The 27,968-nt window shown below is 44.5% G+C and overlaps 1 protein-coding gene across 10 annotated transcripts; it reads right to left on the minus strand.

Annotated features, from left to right (window-relative positions):
• Window positions 1-11: 11 nt before the first annotated feature.
• On the minus strand, window positions 12-27,936 carry LOC115135864 (nuclear pore complex protein Nup98-Nup96-like). 10 transcript variants are annotated; one of them, XM_029671015.2, is made up of 33 exons: window positions 27,744-27,936; window positions 26,617-26,723; window positions 26,341-26,439; window positions 25,375-25,422; window positions 23,008-23,193; window positions 22,271-22,413; window positions 19,979-20,086; window positions 19,633-19,819; window positions 19,359-19,528; window positions 19,138-19,281; window positions 18,907-19,042; window positions 12,773-12,865; window positions 12,383-12,520; window positions 11,853-12,174; window positions 11,452-11,571; window positions 11,206-11,362; window positions 10,850-11,039; window positions 10,622-10,760; window positions 10,178-10,355; window positions 9,939-10,094; window positions 8,262-8,489; window positions 8,023-8,152; window positions 7,567-7,817; window positions 6,979-7,160; window positions 6,098-6,330; window positions 5,638-5,895; window positions 5,276-5,433; window positions 4,842-5,125; window positions 4,398-4,619; window positions 2,313-2,554; window positions 2,071-2,225; window positions 1,391-1,502; window positions 12-1,313 (listed from the first exon to the last, which is right to left on the minus strand). In XM_029671015.2, exons 2-33 carry the CDS (start codon window positions 26,693-26,695, stop codon window positions 1,126-1,128), a joined length of 5,436 nt encoding a protein of 1,811 aa, XP_029526875.2. In that variant the 5' UTR covers window positions 26,696-26,723; window positions 27,744-27,936; the 3' UTR covers window positions 12-1,125. The 10 variants fall into 10 exon arrangements, with proteins under 10 accessions (XP_029526875.2, XP_029526874.2, XP_029526878.2 ...); XM_029671014.2 differs by having other exon boundaries at window positions 5,638-5,898; window positions 27,744-27,935; XM_029671018.2 differs by lacking the exon at window positions 25,375-25,422 and having other exon boundaries at window positions 18,907-19,039.
• Window positions 27,937-27,968: the final 32 nt, after the last annotated feature.

Here is a 27,968-nt window from a genome sequence, read left to right on the forward strand (position 1 = left end):
GTTGAATACAATTCAGGAGAAAATAGAATGCATTTTATTCAGACTAATAAAAATGTTATCACCATCACAATCGTGCACAAAGCAACGGCAGCAACAGAAGTCCGGAGACCTTCCTCGTAAAAGGCACTGTGCACGAGGGGAGCGGTCTCCCACCCAAAATATACTGCGGCAGCAGCACATCAATCAATAAGTACATTTCTCTTGAAAAATCTACATACAGAAAATTAGAGAGAAAGGGGAACAAAGAATGAGATTGGAGGGTGGTAACACCAAGGACTTGTAAATAATATTTAAAATATCCTTCAAACTCCTTGCAAAGACCCGAGAAAATGGATTGGCTCATTAAAAACAAACTATTGTTGGATCACTGATTACAAAAACCAGCTCTGGTAGTCCCCATAAAATAGAAATCTGAAACATATGTGATGAAGTGCTAGTTAGATTCCATTCCAATAAACTACACACATACTCTGGGTTTCAGACAATATACAACAAAAAACTACAAAAATATAAGTTTATCCATTCTCATTTTACATTTTCTCTGTCTTTTGGTATCCAAAAACAAGAATTGTTCATTTCAAGCCTGCTATTTGTACAATATTACAATGAGTCTTGTCCATTTTCAGCTATAGATCTTCCCTACGTATACACATAGACAGTTCATCCCTGACAGCTCCCGAACCAATCTTACTATAATGACCTTTAAGTTTCCACGTTGATGTAAAACAAGTCAAACAGTTTGCAGAAAGCATTTATACTGGCTGTACACACACCAGCCAATGAGATTGTCCCTTTAAACAGGGTCAAACGCTGGGAAAGGTGAGTATTAGGAGGGTTCAGCAGTTCAATTTTTAAACACATCTTACACAAACTAAGTACAACAGAGCTATACAAAAACTTGCAAGTCATTCATTTCCACACACTGAGGAATGCTTCATCCAATAATCTTGTGCCATTTTCTTCAGGAGAAACCAAAGTCCCAAAGGAGCACACATCAAGTCCATCGCTGCATTCATACCAAACCCCAGTAGTTCTACTAAACTGTCCCAGATAGTCCCCTACCCCCACTGTTCTCATTGGCTTCCAAGAAACTACCTCAGTTGCTATTGGGCAGGGGGCAGATCATTAGCTGACAATGAGCTGTCTCAGATATGATTGGGTGAGACTGCGGAGCTCCTCGAGAGCATAGTCCTCGGGCATGGGCAGACGGCCGATGTTGGACGCAAGCTGGGACAAGGGGATCTCGCCACCCTCACCACCCTGCTGCAGACTCAACACCACACGCAGGATGTTAGCCACACGCTTGGCCATCTCTGGAGACAGGAGAGAGAACAGGGTTAGATAGTGTTGTGTGTTCCTATTTCTAAAGCAGACAGCTCGATTTCCTCACCTGATTGGGCGAGGTGGTCCTTGGCGGTGGAGCAAGGGAGGAGCTCTATCCTGCTGCAGAGTGACCTCACCTCAGTGTATAGACACTCCAGCTCATAACCAGTACTGTCCATCTGAACACACAAACAGAGAGAGAGAGAGAGAGAGAGACTCATTAATATACCATTCCAGCTGATAAACAGCCATGTTAATCTGAGTACACAGTAGAAACACCCTCCCATTAACATGCCCAAAGACACCTAAATGTGCGAGTGCTCCAGCTCATAGCCACTATTGTCCATCTGTATACGACAGAGACAAATAATCAGGAGATTAGCAGCATAAATAATTGGCTAACATAATTAACAGTAATTGAGTGAACATAATGAAGACGACAGACAAGTGGCGCTAGCTGATGCGCTGTGGGACTAGCTTTCAAATGTCTGGACGTGCTGATTATTTTGCACATTTCAAGGTGAATTTTAGGTTAATTGAGCTGGGATATTGTGGTGACGACTTTTTTCCTGCGTCTTTTGGGAATCACGACGGCACATGGCTACAGCTAGCTCAACTGATTTAGGAGAGCATAACTGACAAATTCCAATTTTGGGGTTAGAAATCTTTAGCGCGCAGGCAAAATCCCCCAAACTCAAAGTATGGTATGCATATCTGTTATAGTGTAGTCCAGACAGACACACGTACCTGTTGTATGGCGTGTAGGGTCTGTACGACTCTGATGTAGTCCAGGTAGACTCTGCCCGCCGTGTCCCAGTCCTGGATCACAGCACTGCACTCAGGAACTGCAAGCCCCTCCAGGAACTTCAAGAGGTACTCATGATTATCATTAATGATGCAATCTACAAGGGCAATCGCACAGAGACAGGGAAACAGGGTTAGAGGTTGTCTGGGTGTGTGTGCGTGCGCGTGCGTGCTCACATGCACACCTGAGGCAAGGTGCTGCATGACCAGACTGTGGCAGAGGTTCCAGTGTCCTGCTCTGTACAGGTGAAGGGCCTCTCTGTGTCTGTCTGTGTCTCTTCTGGCTCTGGTAGCTTTGGCCTGGTGGAGCCACTGTTCTGGGATCAGTAGTCTCTCTGTGAGAAAGTGCTCTTTCTTGGCAGACTCCTCAGTCTCCAGCAGGGGGCAGTGCAGCTGCAGCATCTCCCTCACCGCCCGCTCACGCAGCCTGGACAGAGGACAAAGACATGTAAAGTCGTATGAAGTTAACAAGCAAACATGTTTTAAGTTCCAACAGTGCTTGCTCACGTAATGTGTAAGCTTTCCTGAGACATGATTACTTCCTTTAGCTCACCGAGCACAGAGGGCTAACACATTGCGCAGACTAGTCGGGTTTGAACTTTGAACCCAGCTGGTCACAGTAGCACTTGTGAGATTATGATGAATCCTTGTCAGCCCATCCAGGTAATCTGCTGAGAGCACTGACCCTCAAACTCTCCTCTCACTCATCAACTTAACCTTCCTCATGACTAGGCGTCAGGTAGCCTGGCGGGTAGGATTATTTGGCCAACAACCCGAAAGGTTGCTTGATCAAACCCCTGAGCTGACAAGGTAAAAATGTGTCATTCTGCCCCCGAGCAAGGCAGTTAACCCACTGTTCCCTGGGCACCGAAGATGTGGATGTCGATTAAGGCAGCCCCCAGCACCTCTGATTCAGAGTGGTTGGGTTAAATGCAGAAGACACATTTCAGTTGTACAACTAACTAGGTATAAGCAAACCACATGTCCCTATGAGTTTATATATATATATATATATATATATATACACACACACACATATATACACACACAAATGTATGAGGACACCCCTTCAAATTAGTGGCTTCAGCTATTTCAGCCACACCCGTTGCTGACAGGTGTATAGAATTGAGCACACAGCCATGCGTTCTCCACAGAGAAACATTGGTAGTAGAATGGCCTTACTGAAGAACTCTGATGTTCAACGTGGGACCGTCATAGGATTGCCACCTTTCCAACAAGTCAGTTTGTCAAATTTCTACACTGGTCAACTAAGCTGTTATTGTGAAGTGGAAACATCTAGGAGCAACAACAGCACAGCTGCGAAGTGGTAGGCCAAACAACCTCAAAACAGGACCGCTGAAGCGCATAAAAATCATCCGTCCCTGGTTGCAACACTCACTACAGAGTTCCCAAACTGCCTCTGGAAGCAAAGTCAGCACAAGAACTGTTAGTCGGGAGCTTTATGAAATGGGTTTCCATGGGAACTTGTTCTTAACTAGCTTACCTGGTTAAATAAAGGTAAAAATAAAAATAAAATGGACGATCAGCCTCACACAAGCCTAAGATTACCATGAGTAATGCCAAGGGTCGGCTGGAGTGGTGTAAAGCTCGCCACCATTGGACTCTGGAGCAGTGGAAAATGTGCTCTCTGGAGTGACAAATCACGCTTCACCATTTGGAAGTCCGACAGACAAATCTGGGTCTGGCATATGCCAGGAGAACGCTACCTGCCCCAATGCATAGCGCCAACTGTAAAGTTTAGCGGAGGAGGAATAATTGTCTGGGGCTGTTTTTCAAGGTTTGAGCTAGGCCTCTTAGTTCCAGTGAAGGGAAAGCTTAATGCTACAGCAAAAAATAGATATTCAAGAAGATTCTATAGCTTCAGATTTTGTTTGGGGAAGGCCCTTTCCTGTTTCAGCATGACAATGCCCAAATGCACAAAGCGAGGTCCATGCAGAAATGAGATCGGTGTGGAAGAAATTGACTGGCCTGCACAGAGCTCTGACCTCAACCTCATTGCACACCTTTGGGATGAATTGGAATGCAGACTGTGAGCAAGGCCTAATCGCCTAACATCAGTGCCCGACCTCACTAATGCTCGTGGCTGAATGGAAGCAAGTCCCCAACATCTAGTGGAAAGTCTTCCCAGAAGAGTGGAGGCTGTTATAGCAACAAAGGGGGGACCAACTCCATATTAATTGCCATGACTTTAGAATGAAATGTTTCGACGAGCAGGTGTCCACATACTTTTGGTCATGTAGTGTACGTACGTGTTGTCAGGTATGTGCAGCAGTACGTAGATGGCCATGTCCCAGAGGCCAGCACTCTCCAGTTGGGCAGCATAGCTGGTGTGTATGAGGCCCTGTCGGGCCGGGCTGAGGTGTGTGTAGTGCAGCGCCTGCAGGACCGACCACAGATGCCAGCTCAGACGGTAGTCAAGACGATCCCACGTCACCGCCAGGGGGTCCAACAACTGCTGCAGGCTGTAGTGCCTGGGAGGGAGAGAGAGCCATCACTTAAATCTGACTCTAGAGGTAGTTTACTGTTATTCTGTTAAATCTGCTTGATAACGATAATGTAGGATTAGTTATAGTCAGAGAAACCTACAGCCCCACTCCACCCCTTAGTAAAGCAAAATCATTTATTTTGAGAAACATATACAGTGCATTGTGAGAAGTGTATGTAGGCACAGTGTGTTGTGGGTAGTGTAGTACCTGTTGCTGTAGAGTTTGAGCAGGTGGAAGCAGATATCGTAAAGCGGCCGTTTAGACTCTTCCTCCTCCATGTCCGGCTGGTCTGATTGGTCGAGGTAGGGGGGAAGGGGGGCGCAGGCATACTTCTGACCCTCAGCAGAGCCCTGGAAGGCAGCCTCGTACTTCACCAGGGCTTCAGCAATGGAGGCGGTGGGAGGCAGCATGTACCACAGGTGGACCGCCATACAACGCTTCCAGTCCAGTTCTGAACACACATTCACCACACCGTCTGTAGACTGCCACACCTAGAGAGACCAGTACATACAGCTCAGAAAACATAATTCATGTATTTTCCAACAAATTATGTGGATTGCAAAACCTACACACACGACAATCCAGTTAATGGCGGTCTGAACACAACGAACGGCAAGAGCTGGACACACACAGTTACTTACAGGTTTCCCAGCGAGAAGTGCAAAGATCCGTAGCCTCTCCTCCAGCAGGAAAGAGTCTGTCTGCATCCTGTTCCAGTCTCCAAGCTGCAGTGTCAGCAGCTCCCGGCCGTACTGAGAGCCCACCGCCTGGGACAGCAGCAGGGAGAGACGGTGGTCCCCTACACACAGGTTTAAGACAACTTAATGAGATCCTACAACCTGTCCCAACGGTTTCGTAAGACACCACTTGTATGCAGCAGGGTTTAGCTTCCTACCCCTCCCCTGCTCTATCCATTCCCTCGTCTTCCTGATCTCCCTTCCTCAACATCCTCAATTTCCAATCCCCCCACCTCTGTCACCCCTCCAATCCCCGCTCTCCTCACCACTCTTCTGAGCCAGCCTGCAGGCGTCACTGATCCGGTGTCCAGTCAGGTAGCTAAAGATGGCCTCCACGTTTCCTCCCCCCTGGTTCAGGCCCACTTCCTGCTCAATCCTCTGGGTGGCACTGTGGGACAGCCAGGCTGAGAAGCTCCTTCTCCTCTCCATCTGCTGCAGGTAGCCACTGGTACCAGGCCCTGCCGAACACCGTCGGCCCCACAGGGCCTCACACAGAGTCCACACCTGAGCCCAGTGACCCAGGACTGCTACAGGGAGATGGACATAAAGAGGATAGCACTAGCAAGCATATTTTTATTTTTATATCTGAACACATCGAGATTGCCATGGGAGAGAGGATTAAAACAGAAATATACAGGGGTGATGTCAGAATAATAGGGAAGTTTTGGAATTGGACCAATAATGAATGTGCACCATCTACCATTGTGTGTGTGTTGCATCTCTTACCATCTCCAGCCCCAGCCTCCTGGTTGAGGTCAGTAATCCACTCTGCGTACTCGTGCAGGGCGGCCACACCGCTCTGGGGTTGGATGAAGGGGCAGGCCCCCTCTGTACTGATGCTGCTGTGCTTCAGGCTGATCTCCAGGGGCCGCTGGTACACCGCTTGGCTCTCCTCACTGTTCCGCGGCTCCAGACCAACCACCTGCTCAATCACCACCTTGAATGGACTGTCTGACAGTCTGTACAGTGAAACACAGAAGGATGGGGAGAAAGATGGATATAGAGGAGAGGAACGAGGAATGTTTAGGCTTTAGTTTTGAGCTCTTTAAACAAACGTCAAAACAGTCCTTTCATACAAGTCTGGATCCCATTCCCACACTTCTGTGTAGATTTTCTATTTATTCCACTTATTTTACTAGAAAGTTGACAGACCAAATTCTAATTTACAGCAACAACCTGGGTAATCGTTACAGGGGAGAGAAGAGACAAATTGTAAGCTGGGGATGATTAGGTGACTGATGGTATGAGGGCCAGATTGGGAATTTAGCTAGGACACCCAGGTTAACAATAGTCTTACAATAAGTGCCATGGGATCTTTAGTGACCAGAGTCAGGACACCCGTTTTAACGTCCCATCTGAAAGACGTCACCCTACACAGGGCAATGTCCCCTATCACTGCCCTGGGGCATTGGGATATTTTTTTTAAGACCAGAGGAAAGAGTGCCTCCCATTGATCCTCCAAAACCTCTTCCAGCATCTGGTCACAGTCAGGAACCGACCAGGACCAACCCTGCTTAGCTTCAGAGGCAAGCCAGCAGTGGGGTTCAGGGAGGTATGCTGCTGGTCAAGTGGTCTGATGACAGTGGTCTGGTGTGTGTGTTGCTTACAGTCTACTCTTGGCAGGTTTGGGCAGGAATCCAAAGCCTGCAGCTCCTGTGTCTCCGTGGTCCTGCTCCTTGTCCCCGGCCCCACTTAGCCCGTCTCCACAGTGGACCAGAGTCCAGCCAGGACCCCAGCCCACCCGAAATGACCGGCCCGTGAACAAAGCCGCATCCATCAGAAGACGGCCCTGGATGGATGGGAATGGATTGATTACAACAACCCATACTTTACAGCCCTATTCACACATAATAAAAAGTGGAATCATTAAAATTATCCAGCAAAACTCAATGTCCTTGATGTAAAGTTGCATTGCTTTGCCCCATGTACATCAATGTATCCTTGTGTAAATCAGTCTACTGTACCTGATATTTCAACTCATAACTATTACAATTATATCATGAAGTCTCTAGCAAAAATTCCAGTAACTTTCCCCAAATTCCCAGGTTTTCCAGAAATCCTGGTTGGAGGAGTCCAGATTTCCTACTTAGTCCCTCTTAATTCTGTTAATCTTCCAACCAGGAGTTTAAAAAAAACCTGGGAATTTGGGGAAAGTTCCAGGAAATGTAACACATTAGAAGTATAGCTATCAATACCTTCCCCAGTGTGACTGAGTTCTCTGGGTCCACAGGTCCCCCCAGGCGCCGAGCCCCTACTGTCCGTACAGTGGCCTCGGCCGGTGGGGCTAGCAAAAGAAAAGAGGGCCAGGGGGAGACCCGCGAAGGCTCAGGCACCGCCGGCGACACCCGAGACATGGACAGCCTGCCGGGAAGGCCCCCACCGAAGGGCACGTCAGGGTGCTGAAAGAGACCGGCACCGCTGAAACGAGTCTGCAGGAGACCACCGACTGGAGAGAGAGAAAGCAAGGGGGGGAGGGGGAGAACTCGATGAACACAATCCAAGAAAACCACCTTTAATTCATCCAACTGTAAAGCTTCATTCAGAAGGACTGCTATATTAGCATTTTAGGCCTATTAGGGTCTGTAAGTAAAGGATGGTGACTGTTTGTGAGGGTTTAAAATCAGTGTTTGGGCTGTGTGTGTAACACTTACTTGAGGGCCTGCCCTGCGTGCCAGGCAGGTGGATGCGAGGAGAGGCCACATCTAGAGAACTTGTCATCCCTCCCTGCTCCTGGAACATGTCACCATCATCGGCCTCAGCAAAAAGGGATGCCTTCATAATCTGAGAAAAGGGAAGCACACACTACCGTCATTAAGCGAGTGAGGGAAAACACACCACCCACCCACATCATTAAACAAGTGGCGCATGAGGGTGTACAGTAGTATGTTACCTGTAGTGTGTGAGGGTTGATCCCCAGCGAGGAGGCGATCTGACTGGACGCTGAGACAGAGTCGTGTTCCGAAGGGGTCACATTCCCCAGCCGACTTCCCTTCTCCCCCATGCCACTCTCCCCTTCCTCCTCCCGCAACATGCTCTCCCCTGGGGCATCCTGGGTAATGTCGGCCATATCACTGTCCACCTCCGACATGCGATTCAGCAGCTCCAGCACTGCTGTGGACTGTACACACAGCGGGTCGACAAACAACACAGCAGGGACAGTGCCGCCAAACACCAAGAAGAGAGACACACAGACAAAATCAGTTTAGTGTTATCAGATTACGTAAGTTAATGTAAAATGTCAGTATGTGTATTCAGAGCAGTTGGTTCCAGGTCAGTGAGCTCCACTGGTCAGAGCAGATGGTACAGGTGTGTGGACTAGAAGACCACATATGGTGGACATCACTCTCAATAAGCATTCTTTTCTTCTCTACATACACAAGTCTGACAGACCAGCAGAATGTGTCATCTTTAATGAGTTTATTATCAGATATCACAGATGTTTATAGGAGCAGGTTTTACATAATAAGATAAGTCGTAGCTTGAGTCAATAATACCTCAAGAGTAGTAGTTTCTTAAACCCTCAACCAGACAGAAGACTTAATCCTGAATATATTCTGCAGGACTGGCAGAGTTGCCCAAGAACTGCAGGTTATCGCACATCACTCATCTTTGGTAAATTTTTTAAAGCTTGTTTGACAAAAAAGATAAAACATAAGCAACTATGAATCTGTGAAGAGATTTTTCAGGTTTAACATCTCTGCATTAATACTGGATTTTAATGAGGTACAACCTTGGTAATGTGATGTTTTCTGAAGTTACCATAATCCGTATGAATCAGTTTGTACATTTTGACTTTAAACACCTAGCAGAAGAGACTAACAGTTGGTAAAAAAATAAATAAATTACAATACAGATTTAATTTAAGAAAAATAAAAAACTTCAGAGTTAAACATTTCCTTAAGTCAGTATGATTTATTTTTATCCAGAAACCTCATTCAACACTTAGCCCTTAAAACATCTTATTTTCAATCCACTAATTACTTAATGCCTTTGCTAGTGATCCAGGCTGATGTTAAGCTCAGGATATTTAAGATTTAGAAAACAGATGAAGGTGTGCATTCTGAATCGGTTGTGAGGGGCAGAACTTAACCACTAACCAGGACTGACAGACTTGTGCAATCCACCCTGCCCACCTCCTGTCTGTGATTGGTGAGTTGCGGCACCTCAGGTACCGGTGAACCTTGGCGGAGAGGAGAACTCAGACCTCCCCACACCACTGATATATTGAACATGTGGATGTTTCCCATCTCATCATGTGATGTCAGATTGATGTTTAAGAGCCTTATTGGGGTGCAGAGACACCCATCAACCAAAGCTACCAAACGTAAAACCTTTTTTCATAGAAACCTATTGAATTACAACCCATAATAGGAGTGGTGAAACAGAGATATAGACAGAGGACCCAACACACTGCATGTGGTAGTAATGGTAGTGGAAAGGAAACACTGCTTCTTTTCAGATCATCTGGGATATTTAGGTTGTATATTGACTAAGGCCATCCAGGTGATGTAGAAAGCAGTGAGTATGACTGTCAGTGTGGATGGGCGCACTGTGCTGCTCAGTCTACCTGAGCCTGTGGTGCCACCTGCTGCTGGGAGGGAGGCAGCTGCAGCAGCCCTGGTGGAAGTCTTGTTGCCGTCTTCAGCTTCTTGGGGTCCAATTTGAGAGGGACTTCCTCATCCTCGTCAGAGTCCTGCAGGCCGTACTTAGAGAAATGGGCCACCTACAGACACAGGGAGAGAAGAGTTAGACATGGAAGGGAGAAATTGATTCACACAGACGCTGTGTGTGTCGAGGCATGCTTACCTCAAACACCCAGGACCCCGTCTCCGAGCGGTACTCGAGGAAGCGGGCGCCCTGTTTGCGTGAGGCATTCTCCAGGCGGCCCTCGTAGTTCATCTCAGACAGACGCTCAGGGCTCTTTATTTGAGTACAGGTGGTCTTATCATTAGGCCACACCCCATCCAGAGTCACCTCTGCTCGCCTGGGAGAGGGGACGAGTAAGGGAGAAAGAGGGGAGAGGGAGAAAGAAGAATATGGGGTTAGTAAAGAGATGCAGTCAAGGATGAGAGAAAGGGAGAGGAAATAAGGAGAATATTAACTTGAGTTATGCCTCAGCTGTGATCACTATCAGAATATATGTCAAATCAGTTTATGACATCTGTGATGATTGCATTACAAGGAAACTGATAACGACAATGTCCCCACTGTGAAGGGGAGAAAGAGTCCCTGTCCCATCCTATCACTGACCTGTTGAGCCCCTCCCCCTCAGCGGGCTTGTTCTTGTCGTCAAGGTAGACGATGACCTCTTTACGTCTGAAGTGGACAATCTCATCCAGGTTCAGCCCAGTCACGTTCACCTCACCATGGAAGAACACAGAGCCGTAACCTGAGAGCCAATCAGAGAGCAGAGCAGTGAGCTACCAACCAATATTTTTTAAAGAGCAGTGTCCACCCGACCAATCCAGAGAGGCTTACCTTTTCTGCCCACGGTGAAGTTTTCCACCACACACACCCCGTTTTCGTCCACCATTTTGGCCAGCTCGTCTATGGCAGGGATGGTGTAGTAGCCCACACGGCCCAGAACGATACCTGCAGGGTGGGGGGGGCCCTCCACTCGCTCCTCCTGTATGGAGTCATCTCCCAGCGATATGTCCTCGCTGCTCACCTGAAATCAGAGGCGGCAGGTTCAGAACAGTCTTGCTAAAAATGTCTAAAGTAGTGCACTATCTGAGGAGCGTGGCCCAAAAAAGAAGTGCCCTTTATGGGGAATCAGGTGTCATTTGAGACAACCATATTCACTGTCTGTCTACTCCCTTTTACGATCAGCTCACCTCAAGCCCGTTCCTGCCCCCAGCCCCCATCCTATGGGCATTGAGCTCTGAGATAGTGTCCTGTAGGTTGGGCTTGGCGTAGAACTTGATCTCCAGGTCGTTCTCGGCTCCTCCCTCCACCACCTCCCTCACATCATCATCCTCGTCCACACTGGCACTGTAGGGGAGAGACATGGTCAGCAACCAACACTCCACAGATAAATATTTGAAATGTTAACTGTGTGTGTGTGTGTGTGTGTCTCTGACCCGAGTCCGTTGAGGGGGTACTCTGGTGGAGAAGACAGGTCGTCGGAGTCTCTGTTGATTGGGCTGCTGTACAGGCTGCTGCCATTCAGGTTCTTCAGCACCAGCTTCTTGATGTTCTTCCTAGTTTATAACATCACAGAGAAACACAGATCAGACAACATACACAGATCAACTAACACACACATCAGGTACCATACACCAACATCACGGTCAGCAGACAGACAGAAGCATATAGACGCAGCTCATACAAGACGTTTCATGCAAGAGGTGAAAAGCTATTGAAAACCAAGTTCTAGTATCCGCTTAGAAAAACATAACAGAAAACAGCTGAATTCAGTAAATCAGTAGAAACAGAAACATGTGAACTAGTTAGAAGCAAATTTCCACAGACAGACACCTACCTGGGCATGAAGGCACCGTTGGTGAGGGAAGGCTCGTCGTCATCCAACCCATCAAACAGCTGGGACTTGGAGGAGCCCGATGATGTCAGAGCTTTGGGCCGCACACGTGTCGCAGGTCGCGGTGTCAGTTTGTAGTGTGTTGGTGTGGTCAACGCCTTCTGGGCCACCGGATTGGTGGGCTTCAGACGCTCCTCCTTCTTCTTGGGATCAGAGAGGGGGTTTCTGAAGAGGGGGGAGTCTCCGAAGGGGGAGTAGGCCAGAGCATTGATCTGCTGCTGCAGCACTGCCTGCTGGGCTGCCACCGCGTTAGGGTCCGTCACCGCTGAGTAGAGAGACAAGTGAAACAGGCATAAGAATTGGGAAGTTCACACCACATTGTGTAATGTTATCCAGAGAAAATCTAAATTAACAGATTTTAAGGTTGTGTTATTAGATTTGGGGTGTGGTGGCAATAAATTATTGGGGGATTTGCTTTCACATTCAGCTTCAGACTGGATAGAGAGGTGGTGATAGACAGAAGTGGTATTTACCAACGGGCTGTTGTGGCGCTCCGAATCCCAGAGTGCTGTTTCCTGTGCTGAATCCCTGCACTCCAAAACCTCCCATTGTTCCCAGAGTGGAACCCAGCGTCTTGTTATTCCCAAACAGAGACATCTGACCAGTGCCTACTGTTGACAAACACAGAACATACATGCTCAGAGAAACACACAGACTAATGACTGTTTTACCCGAGTCTTCATTATGTCACATCCAAAAAGGCAGGTCTTTGATTATGCTATTTTTTACGTGATGGATATTTGATGCATTGGTGGTTTATTTATTATCTTCCATATGATACATGAGAAGTTAACATTATATTTCACTACCAAATGTATGCCAGGCCTATTGTGCTCTGGAAGTGTCATCTGTTCTGTTCATACCTGCTCCAAAGCTGGCTCCCAGCCCAGTCCCTAGTCCTCCTGCTGCAGTCTTGTTCCCAAAAAGGCTTCCACCAGCAGCAGTGGGTCCAAAACCTTCACACAACACAGAGAGAAGAAGAACATGGTCACTGACATAGCCAATATAAGTAGGGCTGGGCGATATGGCCAAAATATCATATCACAATATTTTTCATGTTGTTACTGTATAACGGTGTCTTAAATTTTTTAACAATGAAAGTTCTAAATATGCTTTGAGTAGTAATTAGAAGGTGATTTCAATGGCTCTCTCCAGTCTGGTTGTTTTATAAAGTTCAATCCAACTTCAAACATGTTCATGAATTTCTGCATTTTTGTTATTTCCACACAGAGCAGCATGATGTGCAAAACATCTAGGCCTAGTAAAATTGGTGAAATGTTGGAAAATCGAATGATTAATCGAATTCTAGTTGGAATATAGTGGGCAGCACCTTGAATACATTGTTGTTTGACATGGCAACGAATGAATAAGCCAGGGAGGAATTATTAACAGGGTAGGAACCAAAGTGTTGGTCAGTGTTTCCAGGGGATCCTAATTAGATGTTATATCAGATTTTAAAGATACCATTGCAAAAACATGCTCATTTATGCCTACACCAGTACCGGTACCAGGCTGTATTAGCAAGCTACATTTGCTCTGACATTTCACAAACTAGCAATTAGTGGCTAACAATTTATTTTTGGCCAGAACTTGCTAAGAAAAGACAAAACAAGCAGTAGTTTGCAGACAAGATACAAAAACTAATAGGGATGGGAATGAGTAATTGAGTTGATGTCTGTTCGAGTATCATCTTTAACCATAGATAAAAAAAATACATATTGTAAAATTACTTGGTGGAATGTGCTTTGTGGCTGCCCGAATAGGCCAGTGAACCTGTGTACCAAAAAATATATATAACAAAAATGTATTGAAGACATTCATTTTTATTTGTACATGTGCATTTACAGGGTAAAACAATGAAAAGCTAAGTAACAGTCCTTCTCCTCAAATTCCCTTTCCCCTCTAAGGCTTACTCAATTGCATTCCAATCGCTCCACACAAGCATCCGCTAGGGCTACAGAAATAAATGCCTATAAAAACATAACTGACAAGATACATACACAAGCTACATTCTTTGCCAAATGATGCTAGTTTTATTACAAATTCAAAATGAAATAGTTGATTGAAGTAGGGAAATACTGTAAGTGTGTTCCAACAACGAGCTAGTTTTGGAATAATTGCATCCCATCTTTTTTTCAGCTTAGGCTACTTTGCGAACTTCTAGTGCCATTTAGCCTAAGCTAACCAATTCTATCACCCCTAAACATAGGTTCCACAGTGAAAATATGTCAAATAAAACAGTGAAATTCACAAGAGCGGAATGCAGGCCAGAGAGACTAGATAATAATTCCACCAAAGCAGTGTAAAATATCCAGTCAGAAAATATTGTATAGCATTCACTCTGCTGCATGGATGGCCATTAGGCTTATAGCATACACCTATTGTTTTTATATAACGTACACTCCTTAACTACTGTATCTTGTAGCGGTTAAAAAAGTATTGTCAGCCACCAATTGTGCAAGTTCTCCCACTTAAAAAGATGAGGCCTGTAATTTATCATCATAGGTACACTTCAACTATGACAGACAAAATGAGAAGAAAAAAAATCCAGAAAAATTGATTTTAAAAATCCTACAATGTGATTTATGGTGGAAAATAAGTATTTGGTCACCTACAAACAAGCAAGATTTCTGGCTCTCACAGACCTGTAACTTCTTCTTTAAGAGGCTCCGCTGTCCTCCACTCGTTACCTGTTAATTAATGGCACCTGTTTGAACTTGTTATCAGTATAAACGACACCTGTCCACAACCTCAAACAGTCACACTCCAAACTCCACTATGGCCAAGACCAAAGAGCTGTAAAAGACTCCATGCGAGGTTGAACTTCAAAAATAACAATGAAAGTATAAGCTATATAAGCTATAATCACAGCTTATTGAGATATGGCATAAACAATACATTTGTTATTTATTTTGAAGCAAATAAAGCAATTATTCAATGCTGAAGAATGTATGCACTCACTACTGTAAGTCGCTCTGAATAAGAGCGTCTGCTAATTGTCAACATTTTTAATGTAAAAAAATAAGAATTAAGACTGCGTATACCCAGCCCATGATGTAGGCCTATAATCGAGCTCACTACGTTAAGACTCCCGAGTGGCGCAGTGGTCTAAGACACTACATATCACTGCAGTACCTGGTTCGAATCCAGGCTGCATCACATCCGGCTGTGATTGGGAATCCCATAGTGCAGTGCACAATTGGCCAAGTGTTGTCCGGGTTTGTAAATAAGAATTTGTTCTTAACTGACTTGCTAAAGTTAAATAAAAAATAATAAAAGACAGCCTGTTCCTAAGATAGTCACTGCTCCATCATGTGCCTGCCACACAGATAGAAACCGACACGTACACAAACCTGTCCTGCTCCTCCACCCGAAATGATTTTTTTTTTTTTGCCATTACCTCATGGTTGTCATGATTGCTCCAGTTGAATTTGATTTTGCGCTATAGCTAAACTGTCGTAGCGCGATTATTAAATATATTTTATTCCTTTTAAATAATTTGTGGGGGGGGGTGTAAAAGTTATGGGAAGATCACAACAGGTCAAAAGGTTGACATCACCCAACCCTAATGCCATAGGCTTCCACAAGCAGTTACTGCCTTTTTGAAGATTGTGTTCCACGATATAGCCAGTTGATATTATGGTTAAATATATTTTAAGATGCACTTGTTTTTTTTGACACTATATTAAAAGAAATGGGGAAATTTAGCCATTAGGATTTGTTATCTGTAATGGTTATGATAAATTAGTCATTGTTGGCATATAGATAGTGCCTTCAGAAAGTATACACACCCATTGGCCTTTTCCACATTTTGTTCTGTTACTGCCAGAATTTAAAATTGATTACATTTAGATTTTGTTTGGCACTGGCCTACACACAAAAGCCCATAAAGTCAGTGGAATTGTGTTTCATACAAATTATTATTATTATTTTTAATGAAAAGCCGAAATGTCTTAAGTCAATAAGTACTCAACCCCTTTGTTATGGCAAGCCTAAATAAGTTGAGTAAACTAATTTGCTTAACAAGTCACATAAGTTGCATGGACTCATTTTCTGCAATAATAGTGTTTAAAGTAATTTTCTTTAGGACTACCTCATCTATGTACCCCACACATACAGATAATTGTAAGGTCCGTCAGTCGATTAGTGAATATCAAACACAGATTCAACCAAAGATCAGGGAGGTTTTCCAATGCCTCGCAAAGGGCACCTATTGGTAGGTGGATACATATAAAAAAGGCAGACATTGAATATCCCTTTGACCATGGTGAAGTTATTAATTACACTTCATTAATTACACCCAGTCACAACAAAGATCTATGTGTCCTTCCTAACTCGGTTGCCGGAGAAGGAAACCAGCAGGGATTTCACAGAGGCCAATGGTGACTTTAAAACGGTTACAGAGTCTAGTCTAATGGCTGTGATAGGAGAAAACTGAGGATGGGTGAACATTGTAGTTACTCTACAATACTACCCTAATTGACAGAGGGAAAATGAAGCCTGTACAGATTAAAAATATTCCAAAATATGAATTGTTTGTAACAAGGAACTAAAGTAATATTGCAAAAAATGTGGCAAAGCAATTCACTTTTCATTCTTAACTTCTTAGGGCTAGACGTCCTGCTAGTGAGTCAACTTCCAATGAAAATGGAGGGGGCGAAAATCAAATAAATAATAGTAAAAATTATGGATATTAAACATTTAGGTACATACAAGTGTCTTATATCGGTTGAAAGGTTAAATTCTTGTTAATCCAACTGCACTGTCCGATTTACAGTAGCAATTACAGCAAAAGCATGCCATGTGATTGTTTGAGGACGGCGCCCCACATCAATATTTTTCCACCGGCACAGGTTTCATAAATTCACAAAAAACTATTAAATATTCACTTATTTTTTTGAAAATCTTCCTCTGATTTGTCATCCAAAAGGGTCCCAGCTATAACATGTTGTTTGGTTAGATAAAATCCTTCTTTATATCCCAAAAAAATCTATTTAGTTGGCGCCATCGATTTGAGTTATCCACTTGATCAACATGCAGATAAAGGAATCCGAAAGTCCACCGCTAAACTTTGTTAAAACAAGTCAAAATATGTTTCTATTGACTCCTCAGATACCCTAAAAAAGGTAATCAAACTATAAATATTTATTCCGGAAAGAAGTACATTCAATAGGAAACCGATATTAGCAGGTGCGTCTTGTCTTCATCGCACGCTCAAACACGAATTTACAAGTGTGTCCTTCTACAAAAACTCATATTTCTTACTTGTTTTGGAAGTTACAAGCCTGAAACCTTGAACATAGACTGCTGACACCCTGTTTTATTTATCCGTTATTTTACCAGGTAAGTTGACTGAGAACACGTTCTCATTTGCAGCAACGACCTGGGGAATAGTTACAGGGGAGAGGAGGGGGGATGAATGAGCCAATTGTAAATTGGGGATTATTAGGTGACCGTGATGGTTTGAGGGCCAGATTGGGAATTTAGCCAGGACACCAGGGTTAACACCCCTACTCTTACGATAAGTGCCATGGGATCTTTAATGACCTCAGAGAGTCAGGACACCCGTTTAACGTCCCATCTGAAAGACGGCACCCTACACAGGGCAGTGTCCCCAATCCCTGCCCTGGGGTATTGGGATATTTTTTTAGACCAGAGGAAAAGTGCCTCCTACTGGCCCTCCAACACCACTTCCAGCAGCATCTGGTCATCCAGGACCAACCCTGCTTAGCTTCAGAAGCAAACCAGCAGTGGTATGCAGGGTGGTATGCAGGGTGGTATGCTTCCTGTGGAAGCCATAGGAATTGCATCCTGTGAGCTAGAATTCATTATGCCCCTATACTTTCCATTGTAAGAGCATGGGATCTCAAAAGAAAAATAATTCCAGTTGGTTTTCTTTGTATTTTCTCCTACCTTATCTATTGTGTTACAGTCTCCTACATTATTCTAACATTTATACAAACAGTGTCCTTTCCAATGGTACCAATTATATGCATATCCTGGCTTCAGGGCCTGAGCAACAGGCAGTTTACTTTGGGCACGTCAGTCAGGCGGAAATTGAGAAAAAAGGACCCAAGCCCTGACAAGTTTTAAAACATTTCAAATCCCCATCCCGATAACGGAAGTGAAATTATAGAACACTTGTAGAAAGCAGAGTCTTTGTCACCAACATCTTTCTGCATCTCCAGTGCTGTGAAAAGGTATTTGCCCCCTTTCTAATTCTCTACTTATGCATATTTTAAATACTGAATGTTATCTGATCTTCAACCAAGTCCTAATATCAGATTTTTTTTTTTTAACTTGAGTGAACAAATAACATTAAACTTATTTCATAATTGAAGTTATAAATCACCCCTGTGTGAAAAAGTAATTGCCACCTGACACTCAACTGGTTGTTGTGCCACCTTTAACTGCAATGACTCCAATCAAATGCTTCCTGTAGTTGTTGATCAGTCTCTCACATCACTGGAGGAATTTTGGCCAACCCTTCCATGCGCAACTGCTTTACATCAGCAACATTTGTGGGTTTTCAAGCATGAACTGCTCGTTTAAAGTCCTAACAACATCACAGTGGGGATTAGGTCTGGACTTTGACTAAGCCATTCCAAAACTTCAAAATGTTGCTTTTTTTTTTTTTTTTTTACTGTGGAATGCAGTGTTGCACCAGGCATAATGGGACTCATGTCGTCCAAAAAGTGATACTTTTGACTCATCGTCCATAGAACGTGGTGTGGGAAACGGCATGCAGTAGGAGAAAGACGACAAGTAGCAAACACAGTAAACTATAGGAATGGACATTACACGTGCCAGAGTTGCCGATCACATTTGACAAATCATTTAAATACCGTTAAAGAATTTAAAAACCCAAACCGATCAATGCATCATACCTGTACATCGTAAAACACGGTATACCACCCAGCCCCTACAGAGGGTTTATAAGCATGTACTAGCCTTCGTCACACAGGTGCATACAAATAAGGGCAGATTATCAACTCACCAAAGTTGGATGTGTTGGTAGCTGTTCCGAGAGAGAGGGCAGGTTTGTTGCCGAAGAGGCCGGTGCCCGTGCCAAACGACGGGGCGCTGGTGGTGGTGACACCAAACCCTGCCGTTTTATTACCAAACAAGCCCTGCTAGGGATAGGAGCACAGACAGACACCATATTAATATACATCCATCATACTGTACGGAACTTTGTAAAGGCATGAGCAGTTGAGTCAATTAATACCTGTGTGCCGACGTTGCCGAAAGCGGTGTTGGTTTGTCCAAAGAGTCCGGTGCCTGTCCCAAAGCCCGTAGCTGGTGCGGTCTGAGCAGTGTTTCCAAACAACCCCCCTGCCTGGGACGCTGCCGTGGCCCCAAACAGACCCCCCTGGGATGGAGAAAGAGTTACTCTACTGGAATGGTACTATGTTAGGCATGTATTAACATGTGTGTGTAGGCTCTCACCATGGTGCTGGTTTGTTGGGGCTGGCCCATGGTGCTGCCGAAGGAGAAGCCTGTGTTGGGGGTGGTCGTGGCCTGGCCGAAGGGCTTGAACAGGCTGACTGCCTGCTGGACCTGCTGGGGCTGCTGCTGCCCAAACAGACTGCCTGTGGCTGCACCAAACCCACCCGCACCTGAGGACGGAGGGAAGGAGGTGAGAGGGAGTTACAACATTCCGCTAGAAGTTATGGTATTTATATTTTCTATAGGGCTCGGTCTATGGGCCTGTGTGACTTACTAGTTCCGAAGGAGGTTTTGGCCTGGCCGAAGGAGAAGCCTGTGTTAGTGGCTGAGGAGCCAAACAGCCCTGTAGTCCCCGTACTGGGGGTGGCTGCGGCTGCAGGCCCAAAGAGACCCCCTGTTGGTGCAGCCATAGGGTTAGTGGGTCCCTTCCTCCCTGCCTGGTAGTCCTCAAACCTCAGCTCCTACACAGAGGCAACACAACACAAAGGAGAGAGGGGGTGAGAGGCCTGGCTGTATCTCAATACTCTGAAGTGGATCCCTCTCCTCATCTCTTTCCCTTCCATTTTCACTGATCTGAAAGATAGAGGACAGGTGAAAGTAAATGCCTAACAATGACCCACCTCCAGTGATTTGTTCTCATACTCCTTCATGGCCGTGATGCACTGGTGCTTGGTGTTGATGCTTGTCGTCACACCCCCTTTCACCATGGTATCACTTCCTGTTGGAGGCTGGACAACAGCAGAGGAGATTCATAGGGATACAAACTCTACTGTATTAGAGCAGGTTTAACAGATTACTTGTACACATAGCAGAGAAAACTGACCTCGGAATTAGGATCACAGTAAAGAGTCACAGACATAGAGCATTAAGTACAGTACATTCCATATGAAATAACATTTGGTACACGACACATGGCAAAGAGTCCTAGTACAGTAGTTCGGCCCAGGTGTAGTTGGCTAGCCTAGGTCGCAGGGATGCAAACTAGTGAGGGCACATTTTCGCACAGAAACACTGGAAAAATCTGTAAACTGCAAAACATTTAGCCTACTTTCAGAATGAGGTTGTCATAATACCAACGATGTGATACCAGGCCAAGTATCACGATACCGGGTGGTAGTGGCTGTGGCCAATGGAGCGGTCTCCGACCACAAACTTTAGAGGCCCTCCTCTTGGCCGCAGACTGTTGCTGTTTTAAAGCCAACTTCCTGCAAAGCTACACATTTTGCCATGGCTTATGCTAGGTGAGTGACTCAAAACAAAAAGGACATTTTTGGAATTTTTGATTCTCCCAGACTGTCCGTTTTCATTTTGGTGATTGTAAGTTCTCAAAGATTATCTTCATTTCAAGAACTATGCATAAAAACACTGAAAACTTTACACCGTGATATTTTTGAGAGGCGGAAACACTGCACCTTTCACTGCATAATAGAAAAGGCTACTGCAGAAAATACCTGATTTGAATATATCCAAAGGCCTACCATGTGCAGGAGGAATGTTATAGATTTTTTTTTTTTTACCTTTATTTAACTAGGCACGCCAGATAAGAACAAATTTGTATTTTCAATGACGGCCTAGGAACGGTGGGTTAACTGCCTGCTCAGGAGCAGAACGACAGAATTGTACCTTGTCAGCTCAGGGATTTTGAATTTGCAAACTTTCGGTGACTAGTCCAACGCTCTAACCACTAGGCTACCCTGCCGCCCCGGTAATGAATATACACACAGAGTACAAAACATTAGAAACATCTTCCAAATATTGAGTTGCACCCTCTTTTGCCCTCAGAACAGCCTCAATTCATTGGGACAGACTCTACAAGGTGTGAAAAGCATTCCACAGGGATTCCGGCCCATGTTAACTCTAATGCTTCCCACAGTTCTGTCAAGTTGGATGGATGTCCTTTGGGTGGTGGACCATTCTTGATACACACGGGGAAAGGTTGAGCGTGGAAAACCCCAGCAGAGTAGCAGTTTTTGGCAGAAGTAGTAGGTGCACCGTTCAAAGGCAGTTAAATCTTTTGACTTGCACAATCCATGACTCAAGCTTAAAAATCCTTCCTCAACCCATCTCCTCCCTTCATCTACACTGATTGAAATGGACTTAACAAGTGACATTAATAAGGGATCATAGCTTTCACCTGGTCAGTCTGTCATGGAAAGAGCAGGTGATCTTAATGTTTCCTGTACTCAGTGTAAATGCATAAATGATCTGCATTGTCATTGTGGCAGTTAAGAGGAACCATCTTTAGCCAACTCAAGCTCCCTCCCACACAAACTTACTCCCTCTCACACCTCCCATAAGTTAAGCAGAAACCAGAATTTTATGAACACCAGAAAAAAATATTTGATTCAGATTTAACTTACAATTACATTGATTAGGCATATGCATCCTACCTTTAAAGCATCTCTTTGAGAAGGCTATACATCCCTTTTTTTCCTGTGCCATCCAAATGTGTGCATAGTCAAGGGTGTTAGCTAACTAGCCATGACTAAACAAGGCTGTTTGTTATCAAACCAAAAACTTGTGGCCCGTGACATGGTTTATAAAATGATATAACACGCGCGCCCAGTTGCAGTAGAATGGGGTTTGGGCTATAAACTTGAGGATTTCAGTTACGTAAAGGCACAAGGTTGACTGTGTTCTGTTTTTCCTCCATTAACACAAACCCCATCACTGTCTGCACACCCCAGCATCACGGTGAAATAACATTTTAAAACTGATGGAGATGCAGACAGAACAGACAGAGAGAAGCAGCAGAGGAGGCTAATTAATGGTTGTTTAGGGGATGCGGCTGGCTGCCCACAGCTGTCACACATCAATTTGCATAAAGCAAGCATCACTGAATGGGGGACACATTCTGCGTCTGTGCACCTTGTCAGTGCCCCCCCCACCCACCAAACTCAGGCCAAACTCACGTTGAACTTGACGGTGGTGCCTGGCTGGGCAGCCTGCTGGGTAAACCCTGATGCTCCGAACAGGGAGGTAGACGCCCCTCCGAAAGGGTTGGAGTTGGTTGCCCCAAACAGCCCCCCACTGCTGGCCGTGCTCGTACCGAACGCTAAAAAAATTACACACATCATCACGATCTAGTCAGACATCTATGATGTCGACGTGACCCGACTAAGAAAACACATGCCCCTCATGAGTGATCTAAAATCCTTCTGAAATGGTACAATTTATTTCTATAGCGCTTTTCATAATCTCAAAGCACTTAAAAAGCATTACACAAACAAGCAATACATCATGAGTAGCCTAGCTATAAAAATACATTAAAAGAAAATAAACAAAGGTATTACACATCCTGATCTCATTATACACCAGCAGAGAATCACAATTACTAGAATAGACCAGAGCCCTCTATTTACTACTATTTGGTAGGCTAAATAGAAGGCTCTGGAGTGGCCATCGGAGTGCCAGCAAAAAATCATCAAAATCCAAAACAAGTTCTATTTGCCATTGTTGCACGCATGGAACTATGAGAAAGGCACAGAACTCTAAGCTCACACTCCATATAGAACACCTAATATGACCATTGACCCACCGGCCACAGATCATTTACTTGAATGGGAACGCCTATTGGTACTACTGATTCTAATTATATTGTAAACTGGTTGTAAAGACCAATGCCAGACAATTAAAAAAAAAGACTGACTGCCAAAAGAGGCTGGCTTGGCGGCGCCGAAGGCATTGCTCTGCTGGGAGAAGAGTCCTCCGCCGCCGCCCGTGCTGGTGCTGCCGAACAGGCTGGTGGAGGTGCCGCTGGGCGCGCCAAAGCCAAAGCCGCTACTGGTGGATGATGTCACAGGCTGGCTGAAGGTACTGGAACCAAATAGGCCACCTGGGGAGGGACACACACACCAAACTAGCTCACACATAGGTCCCTTTGGCTTATTGTGGGAGTGCACAACTCAAATTCTTGTAGGACCCCGGGCCAATGGTTTGGTTTCATGTTCACCAAGGATCCTCTAGAATTGTAGTTGTGCATTGATGATCAAAACCAGTACAGGCCTTTCAGTTCAGCTCAACTACTTTATAGAAGACCCGATCATTTCATTCATCACAAGGAGACGTCATCACAAAACATGCATCCCTTCATCCCGCTCTCCACAGCTCCATTTTCTTCCTCTCACTCAGCACAAACAGGCCACTTCACTCTCACATACAGTTGAAGTCAGAAGTTTACAAACACATAGGTTGGAGTCATGAAAACTCGTTTTTCAACTACTCCACAAATTTCTTGTTCACAAACTATAGTTTTGGCAAGTCGGTTAGGACATCTACTTTGTCCATTTTACCAACAATTGTTTACAGACAGATTATTTCACTTATTTATTTCACTTTTCACTGTATCAAAATTCCAGTGGGTCAGAAGTCTACATACACTAAGTTGACTGTGCCTTTAAACAGCTCAGAAAATTCCAGAAAAGGATGTCATGGTTTTAGAAACTTCTGATAGGCTAATTGACATCCTTTCAGTCAATTGGAGGTGTACCTGTGGATTCATTTCAAGGCCTACCTTCAAACTCAGTGCCTCTTTGCTTGACATCATGGGGAAATCAAAAGAAATCAGCCAAGACCTCAGAAAAAAAAGATGTAGACCTCCACAAGTCTGGTTCATCCTTGGGAGTAAATTCCAAACTCCTGAAGGTACAACGTTCATCTGTACTAACAATAGTACGCAAGAATAAACACCATGGGACCACGCAGCCGTCATACCGCTTAGGAAGGAGACGTGTTCTGTCTCCTAGAGATTAACGTTTTTTGTGCGAAAAGTGCAAATCAATCCCAGAACAGCAGCAAAGGACCTTGTGACGATGCTGGAGGAAACAGGTACAAAAGTATCTATATCCACAGTAAAACGAGTCCTATATCGACATAACCTGAAAGGCCGCTCAGCAAGGAAGAAGCCACTGCTCCAAAACCTCCATAAAAAAGCCAGACTACGGTTTGCAACTGCACATGGGGACAAAGACCGTACTTTTTGGAGAAATGTCCTCTGGTCTGATGAAACAAAAATAGAAGTGTTTGGCCATAATGACAATCGTTTTGTTTGGAGGAAAAAGAGAGAGGCTTGCAAGCTGAAGAAGACCATCCCAACTGTGAAGCACGGGGGTGGCAGCATAATGTTGTGGGTTGCTTTGCTGCAGGAGGGACTGGTGCACTTGACAAAATAGATGTCATCATGAGGAGGAAAAATATGTGGATATATTGAAGCAACATATCAAGACATCAGTCAGGAAGTTAAAGCTTGGTGCAAATGGGTCTTCCAAATCGACAATAACCCCGAGCATACTTCCAAAGTTGTGGCAAAATGGCTTAAGGACAACAAAGTCAAGGTATTGAAGAGGCCATCACAAAGCCCTGACCTCATCCTATAGAACATTTTTGGGCAGAACTGAAAAAGTGTGCGAGCAAGGAGGCCTACAAACCTGACTCAGTTACACCAGCTCTGTCAGGAGGAATGGGCCAAAATTCACCCAACTTATTGTGAGAAGCTTGTGGAAGGCTACCCGAAACATTTGACCCAAGTTAAACAATTTAAAGGCAATGTTACCAAATACTAATTGAGTGTATGTAAACTTCTGACCCATTGGAATGTGATGAAATAAATAAAAGCTGAAATAAATCATTCTCTCAACTATTATTCTGACATTTTACATTCTTAAAATAAAGTGGTGATCCTAACTGACCTAAGAGAGGGAATTTTTACGCGGATTAAATATCAAGAATTGTGAAAAACTGAGTTTAAATGTATTTGGCTACGGTGTATGTAAACTTACGACTTCAACTGTATGACAATAGGGCCATACACAGTGCCACCTGTCTACATGATCACTCCCTTTAAGAGAAGAATACAGACTGTGGCTTTGCGCCAAACACTACATATTGCATATACTTTGTATGCACGGAAGACCCTTTTCAAGAGTATAACACCGACTGTGAGTGTCCAGCCTTTTCGTGTGCACAGCCGCCTGTTTAAGAGCGGGTTGTGTGTGTGCGTGCGGCAGCCAATGCTTACCTCCTCTACCTGCACCAGTGTGGATTTGCTGAGGATTGGCTGTCACCACTTTTGAGAGAGTAGAGCATTACAGGGTGGGGTTAGACACACACACACACACAGACAGAGACACACACAGACAGACATATATATTCAACCACCACATGTCAGTAGCAGCATCACGGCGGGCACAGATAACATTCACCATCGTATATTGAATAATAGAAAAATGTATAGAGCACATAGTCAGCTCTCGGTCTACTGTGAGTGGCAGTGTGATCATGCAGGTTCACGGTTCAGGTAGACGGCACAGTACAAAAGTTAGTTTTAAACATGCCCAACATCGTACTTTATCAGTGCCATCACATCAAAACATATAAAACCTTTTATTAATACACCAGTGGGAAATGTAACAGAATCTAACTTCGTTGTGGTTATGCAAGTTATACAATAATGCACGAGGGGGTGCGGTATATGGTAAATATACGACAACTCAGGGCTGTTCTTAGGAACGCCCTTAGCAGTGGTTTATTGGCCATATACCACAAACCCCCTAAGGTGCCTTATTGCTATTATAAACGCAATTAGAAATGTTTTGTCATACCCGTGGTATACCACAGCTTTCAGCCCATCAGCATTCAGGGCTCCAACCCCCCAGTTTATAAAATACCTTATACCACAGACACCTTTCTTCGGTGGCTTTTCATTCAAATGAAGAACATGGTCACCCTAAACACTCAGATGTCAGCCATGTTAACCCCTAAACCACTGCAATGGAGAACTACGGCCTGCTCCTAAACCAAGAATGTTGTGACAGAAACCACACTGCTATTGGGCCTAAGCTGAGATTGTAATGAAACAAAGTCTAAAAGGAAAGCAGCTATGGCTCCTGTACTACAGGATGTTAAGCAGAAATGATATTCGCCAGGCCTAGGTGGGTACTGAGGGATTAAGTGTTAAAGTCAGGCTCAGGGAGATGTGGCAAACCTGGTTTATTCTGCGTTGCCCCAAAGAGTCCTCCAGTGTTGTTGGTCGCCCCAAACGCTGAGGCTCCGAAGCCACCTGTTGCCGCCCCAAAGCTAGTGTCTGCAAACACAGGGTCAACACCACCACTCTTATAATCCACAACAATTTAACTTGACTGGAGAGTGAATCCCAAGGCGAAGACATTGATGAGACAAGCGTGAAACCATAAGGGTACTCAAGTTGCCAGGACATACATTAAAGCTAACTGTACACCCTGCACCAACTGTTGTTACTTACTTTGTTGCCCAAATGTGGATGACGTCCCAAATCCTCCAGTCCCTCCCCCAAAGGGAGCACCAAACGACTTGTTGAACATCTTCCCCTGCTAGTAGGACTGCATATGTCTGCTCAGCATGACAGATAGAACAACTTAAGTTTACATCCCCAGACACACAGAATTGACAAACATATTTGATAGTTAGAGAGCAATTACAGTAATCACACATGTTCTAAGTTACCAATACGTAGATCGATATAGCTAGCTTTCTATGTATGATTTTTGGGCATGGTGAAAAAAAAACATGGGTCACAGTCCATATATTTTAGGTATTCTCGTAGCCATACAAGCAGTTGATAACTCTGGCGGGAACGCAGTAACTTGTTTACTTCAGGGTGTTAATGACATTCACATTCCAAAAGAGGCTTCAGGCTACGAGATAGCTGATTGGGCTCAGCAACAGGTGTTTAACCTGTCTTCTATGGCATTTATGACACGTTTGCCAACAACAAAATATCAACTTTAGCTAGTTGCTATTTGGAACTGAGATATCAACTTTAGCTAGTTGCTATTTGGAACTGAGAGAAGCGGTTTAACTTAGTTAATTCGTTCTGGTGTAAGGTTAACTAACCACCGTCCATACATGTTCAATTCATACCACCTGCCAGTCTCCCGTCTATATTTTCCAGAGGCAAGATCAAAAGTCCATTTCGAAAGCTTTATAACAATTTAGTTAACTAATGTCAGATATCGCTAACATGGCGTCTACCAGTCGGCTGGTTTGCTAACTAACGACTGACTGAAAGCCAGTTAGGCGACAGAAGAATATGCTTTCACCTGGTGGCCTGCCTGGCAGACGTCGTTGGGTAACGTTAGCTACAGTCGCTAAATTAACACAACTCTAATGGTCAAACATTGCACGAAATGAAATTATAGATCACACTAACACCGTACCCGTCGCACAATATAAAAACAGATATGACCAGTTTAGCCTGCTAACGTTCATTGTAAACATCCGCAAATGTCGCTGGTGAGTCAGAACCACAACACTGCTAACATGGCTAGTTGTGATGCTAATTGTGATGTAAGCTAACGTGTTAGCACAACATGGTTGAAAAAGGGACGGCATGACAATGTTAAAACTCACCGTAAATAAGACTATGGTCTATCCAGTCACAATATGGGTGAAAATAAGGTCGAAGTTTCTAAACGGGGATAGCTACCTAGCAATGCTAGTTTCCGTAACTAATCTCGTCGCACTAGGAGGCAATCTGCGGTAAAGAGGCCAAAATGCGTCAGGCTTTGAAAATGTCGATGTGAGCCAAAGTTTTTTTTCCTTCTTCTTCTTATTATATATTTTTCTCTTTATTGG

This window comes from Oncorhynchus nerka, linkage group LG10, assembly GCF_034236695.1.
Source record: "Oncorhynchus nerka isolate Pitt River linkage group LG10, Oner_Uvic_2.0, whole genome shotgun sequence".
In the NCBI taxonomy this organism is placed as follows: Eukaryota; Metazoa; Chordata; class Actinopteri; order Salmoniformes; family Salmonidae; genus Oncorhynchus; species Oncorhynchus nerka.

Bases quoted from the DNA above. Each gene is read 5' to 3' on its own strand.
- LOC115135864 (XM_029671009.2), bottom strand. From the start codon at position 26,695: ATGTTCAACAAGTCGTTTGGTGCTCCCTTTGGGGGAGGGACTGGAGGA. The intron at 23,194-25,374 runs GTAAGCATTGGC...GTCCCTCCCCAG, and splicing joins CACTGGTGCAGGTAGAGGAG to GTGGCCTATTTGGTTCCAGT. The intron at 10,095-10,177 runs GTAAGCATGCCT...CTGTGTCTGTAG, and splicing joins CGGGGTCCTGGGTGTTTGAG to GTGGCCCATTTCTCTAAGTA.